Source organism: Toxotes jaculatrix, chromosome 19 (genome assembly GCF_017976425.1).
Source record: "Toxotes jaculatrix isolate fToxJac2 chromosome 19, fToxJac2.pri, whole genome shotgun sequence".
Lineage (NCBI taxonomy): Eukaryota > Metazoa > Chordata > Actinopteri > Toxotidae > Toxotes > Toxotes jaculatrix.
In genome coordinates, this window is record NC_054412.1 from 19,625,625 (window position 1) to 19,640,492 (window position 14,868).

General features: G+C 42.4%; 2 protein-coding genes across 2 annotated transcripts; both read right to left on the minus strand.

Annotated features, from left to right (window-relative positions):
* Positions 1 to 1,838: 1,838 nt before the first annotated feature.
* On the minus strand, positions 1,839 to 8,381 carry gpr63 (G protein-coupled receptor 63). The gene is made up of 2 exons (XM_041063765.1): positions 7,913 to 8,381; positions 1,839 to 5,181 (listed from the first exon to the last, which is right to left on the minus strand). The coding sequence occupies exon 2, from the start codon at positions 5,061 to 5,063 to the stop codon at positions 3,831 to 3,833; it is 1,233 nt and encodes a 410-aa protein (XP_040919699.1). The 5' UTR covers positions 5,064 to 5,181; positions 7,913 to 8,381; the 3' UTR covers positions 1,839 to 3,830.
* A 1,412-nt stretch (positions 8,382 to 9,793) lies between these two features.
* Positions 9,794 to 13,119, minus strand: ndufaf4 (NADH:ubiquinone oxidoreductase complex assembly factor 4). Its single transcript, XM_041064099.1, has 3 exons — positions 12,954 to 13,119; positions 12,717 to 12,814; positions 9,794 to 12,084 (listed from the first exon to the last, which is right to left on the minus strand). The coding sequence occupies exons 1-3, from the start codon at positions 13,087 to 13,089 to the stop codon at positions 11,779 to 11,781; spliced, it is 540 nt and encodes a 179-aa protein (XP_040920033.1). The 5' UTR covers positions 13,090 to 13,119; the 3' UTR covers positions 9,794 to 11,778.
* Between the last annotated feature and the right edge of the window lie 1,749 nt (positions 13,120 to 14,868).

Sequence of the window (14,868 nt, forward strand, 5' to 3'; positions counted from 1 at the left end):
GTGGTGTTTACTCAAGAGGCTTTTTGTGTGAATGTTCAAGGTTAACAGCGTGTTCCAGAGTCAGGCTCAGTGCTTCAACAGTCACCAATGCAGACTGAAGAGCTCAGACTTAAACCCTTTGAAATGGATTGTAGCTCATGAGTCTGTGGGTTATGCTGATCCACACTGTGTCAGTTCTGCACCACATACAGAATCCCACTCACGAACTTGGGTCTTCTGGGGGTTGTTGCACACTTTGGCCAGCTGGTAATCCAGCCCAGAAAATATGGGATGAACATTCAAACTGATAAAAAAAAAAAAAAAAAAAGTAATGCAAGACATTGTAAGCAGAGATGTGAGCTAACACATCCTGAATAAAAAAAAAAAAAAAAAAATCTGTGAGGCTGTAAATAGACTTGAGGCTGATTGTCAGGCAGCTAATACTGCTCCCTGACATTTCTATTATCAGCTGTATTGCACAACACGCTGCTGATGTGACTGAGGAGTATGACTGGCAGGCCTGGTCAAAGTGAAAGCAGGCTCTGGAGGTGTGTGTGTGTGTGTGTATGTGTGTGTGTGGGGGGGGGGGGGTGTCGTATGGAGGAGGAACGCATAAATGCACAGCCTGTCGCCCTCGCGGAAGCGTTTGGCAGAGACGATGACAGGAAGTGGAGTCCCTGAGTGGAAAGAGGAGACACAGGTGACGCATTGGGAGGAGGATAATTAACGCAGAGCTTGCACGGAGGCACCGCATAAACACTGGGCTCCCAAACGTAAAAGCCTTACATACACAATGATGCTTTCACATGCACAGGGCATTTCCATATGTTACTACAGCGAAAACCAGAATGAATCAGAAATTAGATTTGTGGCTGATGATTTCCATTAGAGCACTGAATCTCTTCAAGGTTTCTTTGGAAAAAAAAATAATAACAAGAAACAGGAAATATTCTATAATGTTTAGGTATCAATGTATATTATACTGAGATAATAATGTACACGTAAACATATCCAGTGTTGAATGGAAGCACATGCAATAGATACAGGTTATAATAGAAGCTGCAAGTTAACAGTCTTTGTCCCGGCCTTGAGAAGCTGTTTGAGCTGTATTATTCACCTGAACAGCCCACACTGTGTTCTCTGTAAGCTCTGAAAAGAAGGTAGAAAAAAGTCTCTTTAACAGCATGAACTCTGGGTAAAAATCCTTCTATCACAGTGATTTACTTGTGCGTACACAGTGTGATGATATGGTATGTTTATTATTCCTAGAAACCAGCCATTTTTCCCAGGAGGCATTTTCATATGCCTCAGTAGGAAAAGCACAGGTGTGAATTATCAGATGAATGATTGGCTGAATTCCATTTAGCTGCTGGCTAAGGTTCTGGTATCATCCATGCTGGCTCGGTACCACACTGTCACAGCTTATTGGGACACATTCACACAGATTATTTTAGCCTCCTTTAGTGGATCCTCCGATCATGGTTAGAATGAACTGAATATTTCACCATTTTAAATGTCAAGGCCTCAACAAGACAAAATGTCTGCTGTGAGGAAGGTTTATTATATGAAGATACTTTGATACTGCAGGTAAAATAACCATATGAGAATGTCTGATCAGCTGGTGCAAATGTTTCTGTTGGTCCATTTTTCCATCATACTCTATTTGACCTAACACAGTGGAGGTGAGTGGAACTTCTTTTATGACGCTCACAGAATTTGATATTTCAAAGATTGATCCAAAATTTAAAAATCTAAACTTGGCTGATAAATCCACAGCAACACACACACACAAACAAACAAAAAAGCCCACATCAGACAGGTTACCAAGGTAAGAAATGTCTATTTCTTTATTACATTCAACAGTACAGTACACCGAAATTGCACATTTTCACCAGATATAGCAGCATTCTGACCGGCAAATGGACTAATCAATAGGCACATCCAAAACATTTAGATTGAAACACACATGTTCATATGTGTCATGGCCACTTTCTGACCACATTCAGATTTTTCATTTAAGCCGATAATTTACACGCCTCGTAAAAACAGCTTCTACACAGCTAAAAGGAACTGTCCCCCGTCCCCCACAGCTCACCGTTCCAGTGGCAAGAAAAGACGTGTGGTCAAGTCACACCCAGCAGCGCCCGGCTCCTTCACACGACAGTAAAGAAACAAATTCACCCGTGGTATGTGCCATTCAGTGCATTACAGCAGTTATAAAGTGTTTTAATTTACTTTATGATCTTCCTTCAATTGACAGCTTCGCTAAAAAGGTTTCTCTTGTTACCTAGAATGATGCTGTGCCTGTGGAAACAGAGCCATTGTTAGAGTGATAGCACAAGAGCAAGAGAGCAAGTTTATCCATGCTTGGATTCTTGGCATTAAACGTCATGTTGCTGCACTGCATTCTGGTCCGCTGAGCATAGGACTGGGCCGATTCCAATTTTAAATACAGTTTGTACTAAAAGAAATATGCTGGCTGAGCGAAGTATTAAAAAAAAACAGTCAAGCACTGTTAATAAGTAATAATCGCTCTTTGATCAGACAGTTCCTGATGTCAATAATCATTTTACCAATTTGAAACAGGAAAGACTCTTGTAAGGTTGCTTGTATTTAGACGTTTACAAGCAGGACTTAAGAAAAAAATGATTCTGGTATTGATACCAAGACTCAGGTATTGTATTGGCGTTAGTATCAAAACCCTTACCCAGCCCTATTACTGAAGATTAACTGTGGATTACTGATGCTGTTGGTGGAGGTGAGTGTCTCTGCGTTTTGCCCTGTACAGTTGTTTATGTCTCCGAGTACTAAATCAAAGACAAATGTTCTTGCTTGAGACAAAACAATTGCCTTTGAGTTAACACCTCTTGATACATGTTGACCTGAACCGACTGAGGATCTTCACAGGACTCGAAGGCAACACGACGTCCACTGTGTTGGATCCAGGAGATACGCAGCAGACCAATCAGATAACTGAGTGATTCTACATGACTCTCTGCCTTTTGTAAAATATTATAGAAAATGTAGCATAATTTCAGCCAGCGTGGACTAAACCAAACCAGGCCACGATGAGAGAACTGTTGGTTTCACCGGGTCATCATCACAGCTGGTGATGGTGGTGGTGAAGCCTCTCTGATTGGAAGCAGAAACATCTTCTACACAGTGAGTCCTGTTGCCTTTGACCTGTCAAATCTTCACACGCACTCTGATAGCCTCTGAACCTCAGACTGACATTAGCACTGCATTAAACACTGTGGGGGCTCCTACGCTGAATGAAATATTCTAACCTCGAACTTCACTTTCCATCCCAGAGCCTGAGCAGAGACAGGGGTCACAGTCTCTCTGCCATATACTACTACTAGTTACAGAAAACCAGATCATGGGTCATGTGATTACACTTGAGCATGTTTCATTCACTGAAGATGTCTGTAGTTCCAGAAAAGGCTAGTAAGTAGCTTGGAATATATATTAGTTCCTGATTTAAACTCAGTTACACACTGCCCAGTACAACCACAGTCTGATCTCCACACCCAAATTTACCCTGCAGCTCCGGGGATTGAACCGATGACCTCCCGGTCACAAGCTCACCGTCATAAAAACCACTGTGCAGCGTTAGGGCATCTGATGAGCCTTAGAACTCGTGGATGTTTGACACAAACTGCACTTTCTGGATTGTATTTCATCTTTAAGCTACAGCAACACACCCACATCCCAATGCAGTGCTACTTTCAGTCTGACCACCTGCTAAGAGAAGCATATCACCAAACAGCAAACGGGCCCACAACTGCAGAGTACATTATATAAAGATGTGTTTTTGTTTTAACAGTGTTTGAGGGGTGGAATTTTATCCTTTAAACCACCGAGCGATGCTCCCCGCACACGTACACCGCGCTCGGCTGTATGCGCCTCTTCGTGTTTCCCGGCAGCTGAGGAAGAAACTTGAAGTACTTGGGCATCAGGTCAAGGCAGGCGTCGCGGAATTTCTTGATCCGCCAGTAGTAGATGAGAGGGTTGAGGGCTGACTTGAGGTAGCACAACCACAGGACCCACGTGCTGATTTGAAAAAAGCTGTCTTTACGGTAGAACCCATCGCTGAAGGTCGTCACCAGACTGTAGGCAGTGAAAGGTGCCCAGCACACTGTAAACACAGAGAAGAGGATGAGGATGGTGGTGAAGGCACGGGTCTTGAAGCTCATGTCTATGTTCATTTGGAAGGGCCTCTGGAGACTCAGCAGGCCCAGTTTGCTGGCCTGGCTCAGACAGATGCTGTCTGGGTGGCTGTGGATGCGGATGGCGTTGTGGCGGATGGTGTTCAGGATCCCCATGAATGTGTACAGCATGACCATGAAAGGCATGAAGAAGAAGACTAGCATTAGGATCAGCACATAGGCATGATAGCCAGGCTCAATGCTGTACCCAAACACACACTGAGGGGCCCGAGGTGGGGTCTGTAAGGGAGGGGAACCAACAGCCAGAGGGAAAGAGAAAATGAAAGACAGCCCCCATGTGACCACTATGAGCACTTTAGCTCTCTGTGGACTCAGCTTATCTTGCTTCTGGACTATAATAAGAAAACGATCTATGCTTATTATAAGCAGTACGGCCACGCCTTCCATCACGAAGAACCAAAAGAGCATGGCTGACACTCGGCAGAAACGGTCTCCGAAAATCCAGTTGGTGGTCACGACAGTCACCAGAGCAAAGGGCATGTTCAGGATGGCCAGCATCATGTCTGCAAACGCCAGGCTTGCCAGGAGGATGTTGATGGCCGAGCGCATGGCAGATCTCTGGTACACCATCAGGCACACGACCACGTTTCCCAACAGGGCCACCAGCAGGATGACAACCATGACGAAGCAAAAGAAGATCTGCAGAGGGAGGCTGACGCCCTGCAGAGTCTCCGGGGCCTCCGCTGTAGGCGTGACCGGCTCCGGGGGGGAATGGGAGCCGAGGGACACGTTCGCCATGGAGATGATCTCCGTCGCCGGCCTCTCAGAAAGGTTCAGCAGCCCCGTAAAGAGGCAGCAGAAACTGGCGTTAATGTCCCTCGCCTCTGGAAGGGGACCAGTAGTGGAGTGAACCATTCTTCCCCAGGGTGAGCAGGCATTGTTCCCGGTGAGCTCACTCTGAACATGATGCTGCAGACGCAGGTATTCCCAGCTCAATGCAACGTGGAGGCGGCGTCTCCATGGCTGCGAGACCCTAAGATGTACACAAAAATGTAGGAAATGCAGAGAAGATTTAAGTATGAGAGAGGGTATTATGAAAGCAGATTAAACCAGCATTACTTCCATCAACATTCCCCTCTGAGCTGTAATGACAGTGAGCTGTATCTCCCCAGTTAATTCACACCACCATGATCTCTCTCTAACCTGCAGAGCCTTCCAGAACGAGAGAAATTATTAGTACTGACACACTTCAGCACTTTGGGAAGCATGCATGTGTGTGTCCGCGTGTCCATAATACAATCAGAGATGTGTGTACATGGACACAAGCGCACTGTAAAGCTGACTTATAAACACTTCATTACTCATTTGTAGAAGGAGAAGGAGTTGTGCACTGGAACTTTTTTCTGTTGTCTGTTGAACAGAACGTCTGTTGCTCAAAATGTTGAAATTGAATATAAACAAAAGTAGAAAATAAAAACATTTGTCAAAAAAAAAAAAAATCTTCTGTTTGCCTGAAAAGTGAAAAGAAATCATGTTAAAGTGCTTTTCTTACCCTGCTGCCAGTATCCAACAGCCAGTGTTCAACTGGGGAACAAGTCAAATACTGCAATAAAAAGCCTTATCACTTGTATAAACACGGGACACTGTTTATGTCAGACTGCCTGGTTATCATTTACAATGACTAAGCAGCAAACGCCAAATAATAAATGTGCTGTACAAAAGAGGCCATTCCTAAAATAAATTACATTTCCACATAAACGATTTCATTAATTCACTAAAAAAAAAAAAAAAAAAAGCCGTTTTTGTGAGAACAGTGCATCTCAGCCGTATTTGCAGCCATGCTATAAAACACAGGTTAGCTGCTGCCTTGATACCTGGATATGTAGCTATTCAGCTGATAGTGTTATCACATGTCACCACTACAGTCAAAAGAGAGAGAGGCTGTCGTAAGAAGATAAACAGCGAAGCCTGGAAGACTTTGCTTTATTCATATGGTGATGACAGCGGCACTGTCTGCCACAATTAGCCACTGCTTCATCACAATGTAGACCCACTGAATAAGCAAATAAGAAACTGGTTTAATTTTGGCCTACTTCCTATTCTATTCACTTCACATACATACACAGCTCATTTTCTGAGGATGCAGGCTTTCTGGATCCCACTTGTGCAGCAGTCTGCCATAACAGGGAAGGTAATACCACATCTATTTCCCTTGCTTTAGGGGCGGCGTGACCTAAAAAGTTAAAATAGCCTCTTAAGCCTCCAAGCAATCAAGTAAACCTGCAGTAAAAATGGATGATCGGGTACTTGGCGTTCTGAAAGGCTGGGAATTGTTCAAATACTCTGTGTGTGGCAACGCAATTATGCAACGGAGAATTGTAGGGAGAATATGCTGAGAGCTTTTCAGCCACATCTTGTGACCTTGAATTGCTAGAAAGAGTACTTAGGAAACAAAAGGTTCCTGTCTGAGCATGGCACTGATGGTGTGTTCTACATAAACAAAATGTAATTATGTCAGAAACAACCCGTCAGAGTGTGTCTTGTTTATTTGATAAACATCACTGATTCATAAAGGTGTTGAATGAAAGTGTTTGAATTCAAAGTTCTCAGTGTGTGAGTGTAACACGACACGGTCGCTTCTCCAGTGAGAAGTGTTTGTAAAACACACTGTGTCTGACCCTACTGCATGGCCTGGTTCCTTATCAGCAAACGAGCCTATTGTTATTCTCTTTGCTAACGCAAAATGGACTAAAATAGAAAACGGTGCTGAGCAGATAATTATAACCTCAAACCACCTGAGAAGTAATGAGAGGAGGCCTTTGGATTCAAATAATAATAATAACGTGTGGGTAAAGGCTGTTTGCAGACTTTCTAACATGCAACTGCCATTGAATGATTTGAAATCATAATTTTTAATAAATCCACTATCAGCAACTAGAGTTTTCCACTATAAATTATCCACAAAAACTGGAGTAAGTGGACTACATGGTATATTTAGGGACACGGGACACTGTGGTGGCCATATGTTAGACACATGATGAAAAGAAAGAGACTCAGACTGCGTTCACAGAGCAAATCACAGCCCAGCGTTTCAACAGCTGACCGATAAATGTGTGAGATAAGCTCAGTGGTGTTGTGACAATTGACCCCAGACGTTTGGAAAAATCAATGCTAAACGGAATTCACACATCATTCAGGCTTCATCGACCTCCAGCTAGCCCCCTTTGCATCCATCCATTTTCTATGCCGCTTAGTCCGTCAGCTGGGGACTGTGGGCGGACTCGTCGCCAGTCAATCACAGGGCAAGAGTAGTGTGTCCGTCAGGGTCGTGTGCAGGTTTTGGGGGTTTCTGGGAGTACACAGGACCCACGGAGGCACAGGGGGAACCATGCAGGCTCAGACCAGGATTCGAACCTGGAGCCCTCTTGTTGCGAGGCGACAGTGCTAACCACTGCACCACTGTGCCGCCCACCACAATGGTGTAAATAGTGTAAATAACAGCTCGTTTCGGGGACGATTTGAAAACAAAGCCTCGACCGCTTCCGCTGTTCAGCCACCAAAATGGTTGAGACGACAAGCGTTCGCGGAGAGTCCATGGAGAGTTTACATCTCTGTGGACGACGAGAGCAGCGGCTGTTTGCGACCAAAAGCCCTGTAATGATGGCTTACAGTAGGGTTTTAGCTAACAATGATCAGAAATAACATTGTATTTGTGTGTTATCGGCTGCTCCTGGTTGGGTTGGAACGGTTTCCACTGATATTACCTGCTTCATTCTCCCATGTTTGAAGCTCAGGGGCGGGCGAAGTGCTGAAGCTCAGTCTTCCAAACGGTTCATCTCCCCACTCACAGCGCTTTCTCCTCCTCGTCGTTGTCAAGACAGAAACAGTTGTTCTAACCAAAGAAAAAAAAAGTGGTTGTTGATTTTTCCAAATGCAGACCTGTGGCTGTGTGTTTTATCAACAGCGCGACAGCCGGTGACGCCTCCACCTACACAAACGAAGCCGTGGGAAAAGTGAAATCCGCATTTGGTTGCTCTCGCTTTGTTTCCAGATGAGCACGAGAGAGGGGCGGCACTGACCGTCCACGTTTTCACGGACTGAGTAAACGATGCGCTCGTGCACCCCGGGCTCGTTTTGCTCCCGCTTCATTCAGATGTGACATGTAAGCGGCGCATCCTCCGGCACCCAGTGTACCAGTCCATCCACCGCGAGGAGCCCAAATTATCACCACACTGTGGCAATCTGCACTCACTGTCGGCTACCTGCGGCAATGCAACGACAGCAACAAATACCACTTCCTGTATGACCTTCAAAATAAAATGACAAATCATGAAATTCTTCCAGAGACTAAGAGACTGCTGTCTGAATGGGTATAATAAAATGAATGGCCACCTGTGTACTTTTAGTCAAGGGTAGCGTCAAGATGAATTAACGAATTACTTAGTTTGAAGAAAGCAGAAGTCTGTATGTGGATAAAAGTGACAAATTTCTAAAATATACAAAAGTATGTGTAGTTATAAATACAGAGCACATCGTTGACATGAAGGGCCAGTGTACGAGATGCATCCATTATTGTGAAATTATTGTGCACCATAGAAGAAGCATGTGTAAAGACAGAAGACTGTGCATCACACTTTGGCTTAAAAGTGTAATTACATAAAACACCTATGTGTGATACAATTCAGTGATACAATTGTGATACAATGATGTGATACAATTTAATTTATTTATTTTAATCATTACTGTAAAAAATATAATAAATAACTTAATGTACCTGATGAATATAATTGCCCAAACTTTGCACAAATTCAATCATGCATATTTCTTTAAATATGTGTATATAGTCTAGCTAGAAGCTAAGTTAGTTAGTTCGTTGGTTAGTTAATTTCATTCATTCAAATTAACGCTCAAATTTCACAGTATTTTCCATTCTGGCTTTCTGCATGGTTTCTGCTTTCTTGTATGAAATGTCAACTTTATTCTGAAAGCTAAACAGCGCAGCTTCCGGCAGCATTCGACCTCTCTCTGGCTACATTGACGTAGATTTGTGTTCAGTGATAACTGACACCCAACGAGGCCAGTTACATGGGCCACACTGGTCTCTCTCTGTCAGGATACGCCCCGTTTCCATCGTCGTCCAATTGACAGACTGGGAATACTGGGCGAAGGAGGCGTGGCCTGATTGGAGGAAGTACTTTTTTGGGCACGTGTCTTTGTTGTCGGTGGTAAAAATGACAAATGGAGCTTGTTATTGCAAAAGTTAGCTCTTAGTAATCAAAATATTATTCACTGTGTTTTTAAGATATGGCAATTATTTTAATATCATTTCAACACAACACTGATAACAGTAGTTACAGTGCATAAATACTTATTTGCAGGGTCTCTTGGTGGACTCAACAACACCTGGAGATGACAAAATAACTTTATTTTCAAAAAGTGTGCGTATGTGCAGCGAGTTGGTGCAAGTGCCACAAGGTCATTCTTATCATGTATAAGTGTAGGTCAGGTTGTTTAGACACTTAAAGAGCTCTGGCTCTGACAGCACTGTCAAAATTCACTGACTGCTTCTTGAAACAATGAACACATTTCCCAAAATCCACACTGACGGCATTAAAACACAAACAACATAAGTCCACTGATATGAACTGCCAGGTGTTTGAAAATAAAAGGCAGCTCCCAATATTTGAAAGAAATGATATTTAAATTTAAATTCCAAGTAAAAACTGAATGATGATTGGCTGATCACTAGCTGCAAGGTCCTTTGTCCCAGAAGACATTCTGAGATGTCACAGTGGACAAACAAGCCGCAGTGTGCATGCTCACTTCACACAGGGGGCAGTATTAGATGTTACCAGGTCACATGGATTGTGGTTTTACACAAGCCTTGTATTCACATTTTGAGGTAAACTACCAAAGTTAAAACTTTCGTCAGGGGACCAAATAATTTTGCTAGCAGGCCGGATTTGGCCCGGGAGCCATTATTTGCCAGCCGCTTCAATTTGTGATAGCTATTTAGATTAGTGGGATAGTAAACAGTCTGTGTTTACCACAGAGATCGTTATTTACTTCCTTTATCACAAAACCAGTGCAGCATATGTATTAAAACCGTGGAGCCACTGTAACATCTGTGTTAGGATCCATAAGCATCAGTGCTGCCTTATATGTAACACATGGACAGTTTGCAGGCTAACAGACATAAATACACCACACACACATACATGCATAATATATATATGTGTGTGACTGCTCATTTGAATTAATGACTGAAAATCTTACTGATGTCTGTCATTTATCACTGAGAATTAAATGACTACATAAAGGTTCTCGCTGGACAGATTCACACACAACAGTTTGCAGTCTTAAACAGAGTAAAGGAACAGTTCAACATTTTGGAATTAAGCTTTTTTTTCCCCCTTTCTTTCCAAGAGTGAGATGAGAGAGTCGATATCTATCTTTTGTCTGTGCATGACGTTTGACAGAATTACTGACATTAGAGGTAAAAGCAGAGCTACAATGTAATGTTTTACATTTACAATGTAAAGATAGTCCTGCATTCAATTATTACTGTTGATGAGGTGTTATAGCTGGCCATTTTACTAGTTTATATCCTGTTATTTTGGCTTTAATCCACATAAATGTATGTATGTGAGCTCTTACTCTGCAAAGTTAAATGTAGTGGAATATACATATAAAGTAGCATGAAATGAAAATACTCAAGCAAAGTACAAATACCTCAAAATGCCACTGAAGTATGGTACTTCAGTAAATGTACTTAGTTACTTCACATCAGGGAGTCTGGCTGTGGTTAGCCAATAGCTTAGCATAAACTGGAACCAACTATTCTTGACCAACAACAGTGTATCCATCCATTCATCCCTTCTGTGCAATACCTCCAGCCAGGTTGCCACATTCATTGGGAGGCACATGTTTTGGTTACTGTTCAGGCATCAAGGTGCCAAACCTGGCAACCTCACTGCAACACTACATGTAACAGGCATGTGTGTAGATTAAACGAACCAGGTAAGGAGTTACTTACTGAGCTTCAGAGGTGTTGGTAGGCATATTTTCCAACCTTAGACAAAGCTACGCTCACTGGTTCCCTCTACTGCCAGTCTTTATGCGCTAGCTAGGCTAACTACGTCCCGACTCCAGCTCTGTACTTAATGTTCAGATATGTGAATAACATCCATCTGTTCATCTCACTATAGGAAGGAAAGCTAGTAAGTGTATTTCCCAAAATGTTGAAGAACTTCTTTACAATTAGGGTTTCTCAATCTTTCCTGAACCTCTAAAATATACTTTTGTAATAGATATTATCTTGATTGATGCAAGGAAAATATAATATTACATATATTATTCAATTTTAAGATTACATTTGTTCAATTTGGTTCTTTATTCATTTTATTATTTCTGTTTTTCTTTGTTTCACAATTACCAATAAATTACCAATTACCAATAAACTGACCTTAGAAATCTCCCATGGTTCCATCTATATTATCAGGCACCCCTGGGTCCAAACCCCAAGCCTGAGAAACTCTGCCTTATCAGTTTCAATCTCCCACTCTCTCCCAAAGCCTAACATATTGAGGTACATCTGTCTCTTCATCTACCTTTCACCAACAGTTCAGTCCTAAGACGCCTTTATCTGCTTGGCATCTCGAGTCTTGGGCGGTATGATCTGAACCTGGAAGGGGATGAAGAACTCCAGGAGAGCCTTAGTGTCTTTCAACTCCAGAGAATACTCCTGAGCGACCTTTTCCGGCGTCCACGTCTGAGGCTCACGCTGGTGGCTGCTGAGCGCCTTCAGAGCCTCAGCGATGGTCAGTTTGCCTTTAGGAACGTCTGAGAGCTCCACCAGGCCGTACGGCTCCCCCGGTAAACTGAACCTGAGCGGCCGGCGCTCTGCATTTGTACTCTGTATCACTTCCTTTGATGTCTGTGGGAGAGTGAAGGATGAGGAAATCAGAGTAGAATACTTATTTACTGTTTTGTTAAATGCACACTTCAATGTGAAAAGCTTTAAACAACAAAAGCTGCACTAACCAATATTTTTATGGGAAAAGAATCATCTCCCTATTCATTTCATGCTTTATGGAGCGCTTTAGCCTCTTTCAGGACACTGTTTTGGTTTCCTGGCCCACAACACTACTGTTTAGCTACACTCGCAACGCACTCATCAACCTAGTTTCTCAGCTGAAGCAGGAAACTACCTCTCTACACTACACATAGTATCAAATGGCAACCCTAGTTATCAACCAGGTTAGTGGAGCATTTAACAGCTAAAGACCCAGATATTTTTCTCAGGAGTTGGTACAGACCAACATGGAGCTAAAATAAATAAATAAATAAATCAGGGTGAATATTTGGCTTACATGCATACACTTCAAATCAGAGGTGCAGTTTCTATGTGCAGTCACAGACTCAGTGTGGGTTAGCTACCAAATCCTGTTTCACTGTGTGATGGAAATGTTCATATTGTCACTGTTGCATAATAATTAAATAACCTTATGATTCAAATAAAGCACCAACACTCGTCAACGCCACTAATTCAAGTGGACCCAGTCTGACCTCTGCTGCTGCTGGATCTTTGGACTCCACATACACGGACTTGAGGAGCTTCAGCAGAGGGTCGTTCTTCTGGTTCAGTGGATCCACTGTCTCCGCCGCTGAAACACACACACATACAACCGAGGCTTCACTGGAAAGATTCACCGGCGAGATTATCGCGTCTGCCCTGAGAATCAACCTGCCATGACCCCCGAGGAGACAGTTACACAAGTTAAAGCGGAGCTGTCGGACACTCACCTTCAGAGCTGCCGGCGGAGGGAGGGTGGCTGGCGGCGTGTCGAGGCGCTGCCCGCGGCTTTTCTTTGGATATTTCTCTGAGCGCCCGGTTTTCTAGGTTAAAATTTCGGAACATACGCACAACGCGTGCCCCCATGTTTGACAAGACTACCGACGACCGCTGTCGATAAAGTTTGTTCAAACCATCAACGGAGACCGAGAAGGTTCATTTCACTGTGAAAAGGCGAACACGGAAATTCGCAGCGACACCATGCGGCTAAATAAGCAAATGTTAGCAATAATACAAATGACAAAAAATTCATGAGGAAAGTAGTCCGTATTTTCATTGCTCAATATTTTGAATTTCAAAGTCACAAATATGAGATAATAAAAATATTTGGACTTTTTTTGGAAAGTATTTTGGAAAGTATTTTCAAGGCACGTAATTGAAAATAATTATAACATTGATGCAGTAGGCCCTAGTAAAAAAAACAAAACAAAACTGTGTAGTGCAGAGGTGTTCAAACTGTTCCACAAAGGGCCGTGTGGCTGCAGGTTTTTGTTCCAGCCAAGCAGCAGCACACCAGATTTGACTCATTTAAACAACTGATCTCAGTCTTCCGACAGCTGATTGGTCACACCGTGTGCTCTTGATTAATTCTTCTAATATGTTTTAATTAGAAATATTAATTTGAAAGTCTGGTAAACACTATACTTTCCCTCTGAAATGTGGTGGAGCAGGAGGAAAGTAGCAGAAAATTAAGACAGAAGGTATATAGTTGTTGCATGTTGCATGGCCAGCAGGTGGCAGTATTTGAACACATTCGAAGAGGCTCAAGATCCAAAAAAAAAAAAAAAAGGAAAGAAACTCCTGGCCTCTTTTTTCCCATGGGGTTGGTGTTTTCCGTTATCAGTGCAGGTTTCAAACACAAACAAGGCCTCCGCCTTTTTTGTCACAATAAGGTTTCATTTCCTAGTGAAACAAAGTAAATAAATCAGCTATCCCTTCCACACTCAAGTGTTTAGACCAGGCCCGACAGCGGAGGTCACTTTTCATTATAAAGGAAGCAGTATGGAGCACATCTGGAAGTGATTATCTGCTCAATCATAACAAAACAACCCGCAGCATTTTTGTGAGGAGAGGAATGGAAAGATATTCTTTTCATTTCACTCACTTAGAGGAGTTAGGAGCTGATGAAAGTCACTGAAAGGCCAGAAGCTTTGTTACATCACAGCTCTGCGCACAGCTGGATCCACTCTCTCCAAAAACTGATGAACAACACAAATCAGAGGCGGACCGATAAGAACTTTTGTTTCTAATCAAAATAATAGTAGTTACTGTAATTAAAAAAAAAAAAAAAAAAAACCCCAAAACATTAAAGTGCTGATCTCTGATTGGCTTATTGGCACGATAGTATTTCTGATTACAGTTTATAATGTCTCACCAGTAATTTTTTTCCACAGTGTGGACCCTGTGGATTTTAGCAACACTTAACTAAGACAGCTCTGAGACACAACGTTGCATGTGAGGCAAGAGGGGTGAGGAGTCGAGTGTCTAGACTGTGTTGATTCGGAGAGTTACAACAGATGCAGCTCAGCATCGTCAATTCATCGCACTTAATGAATGATATATATATATATATATATATATATATATATATATATATATATATATATATATATATATATATATATATATATATATATATATATATTTAGCCCAGACTACCTGTTATTATTTGTATTATGTGCACAAATGGCATTCCATAGTAAAATGTGTGTTACCAGGTAGATTTTCTATGCCTTCAGACGGCACATTTTGACATATTGACATGCAAATACTCGTCTCAGCCAGCATGTTTTTCCAATCTTGTTTCATACTGGTGTTAAAAAGGAAATTTTGGCTGTTGTTATTGTTGATGATGTTCCCAGCTGA

Coding starts and splice junctions, on each gene's coding strand:
- gpr63 (XM_041063765.1), bottom strand. CDS start 5,063: ATGGTTCACTCCACTACTGGTCCCCTTCCAGAGGCGAGGGACATTAAC.
- ndufaf4 (XM_041064099.1), bottom strand. CDS start 13,089: ATGGGGGCACGCGTTGTGCGTATGTTCCGAAATTTTAACCTAGAAAAC. Junction 12,815..12,953: donor CTCCGCCGGCAGCTCTGAAG/GTGAGTGTCCGA, acceptor TGTGTGTTTCAG/CGGCGGAGACAGTGGATCCA. Junction 12,085..12,716: donor AAGATCCAGCAGCAGCAGAG/GTCAGACTGGGT, acceptor ACTCTCCCACAG/ACATCAAAGGAAGTGATACA.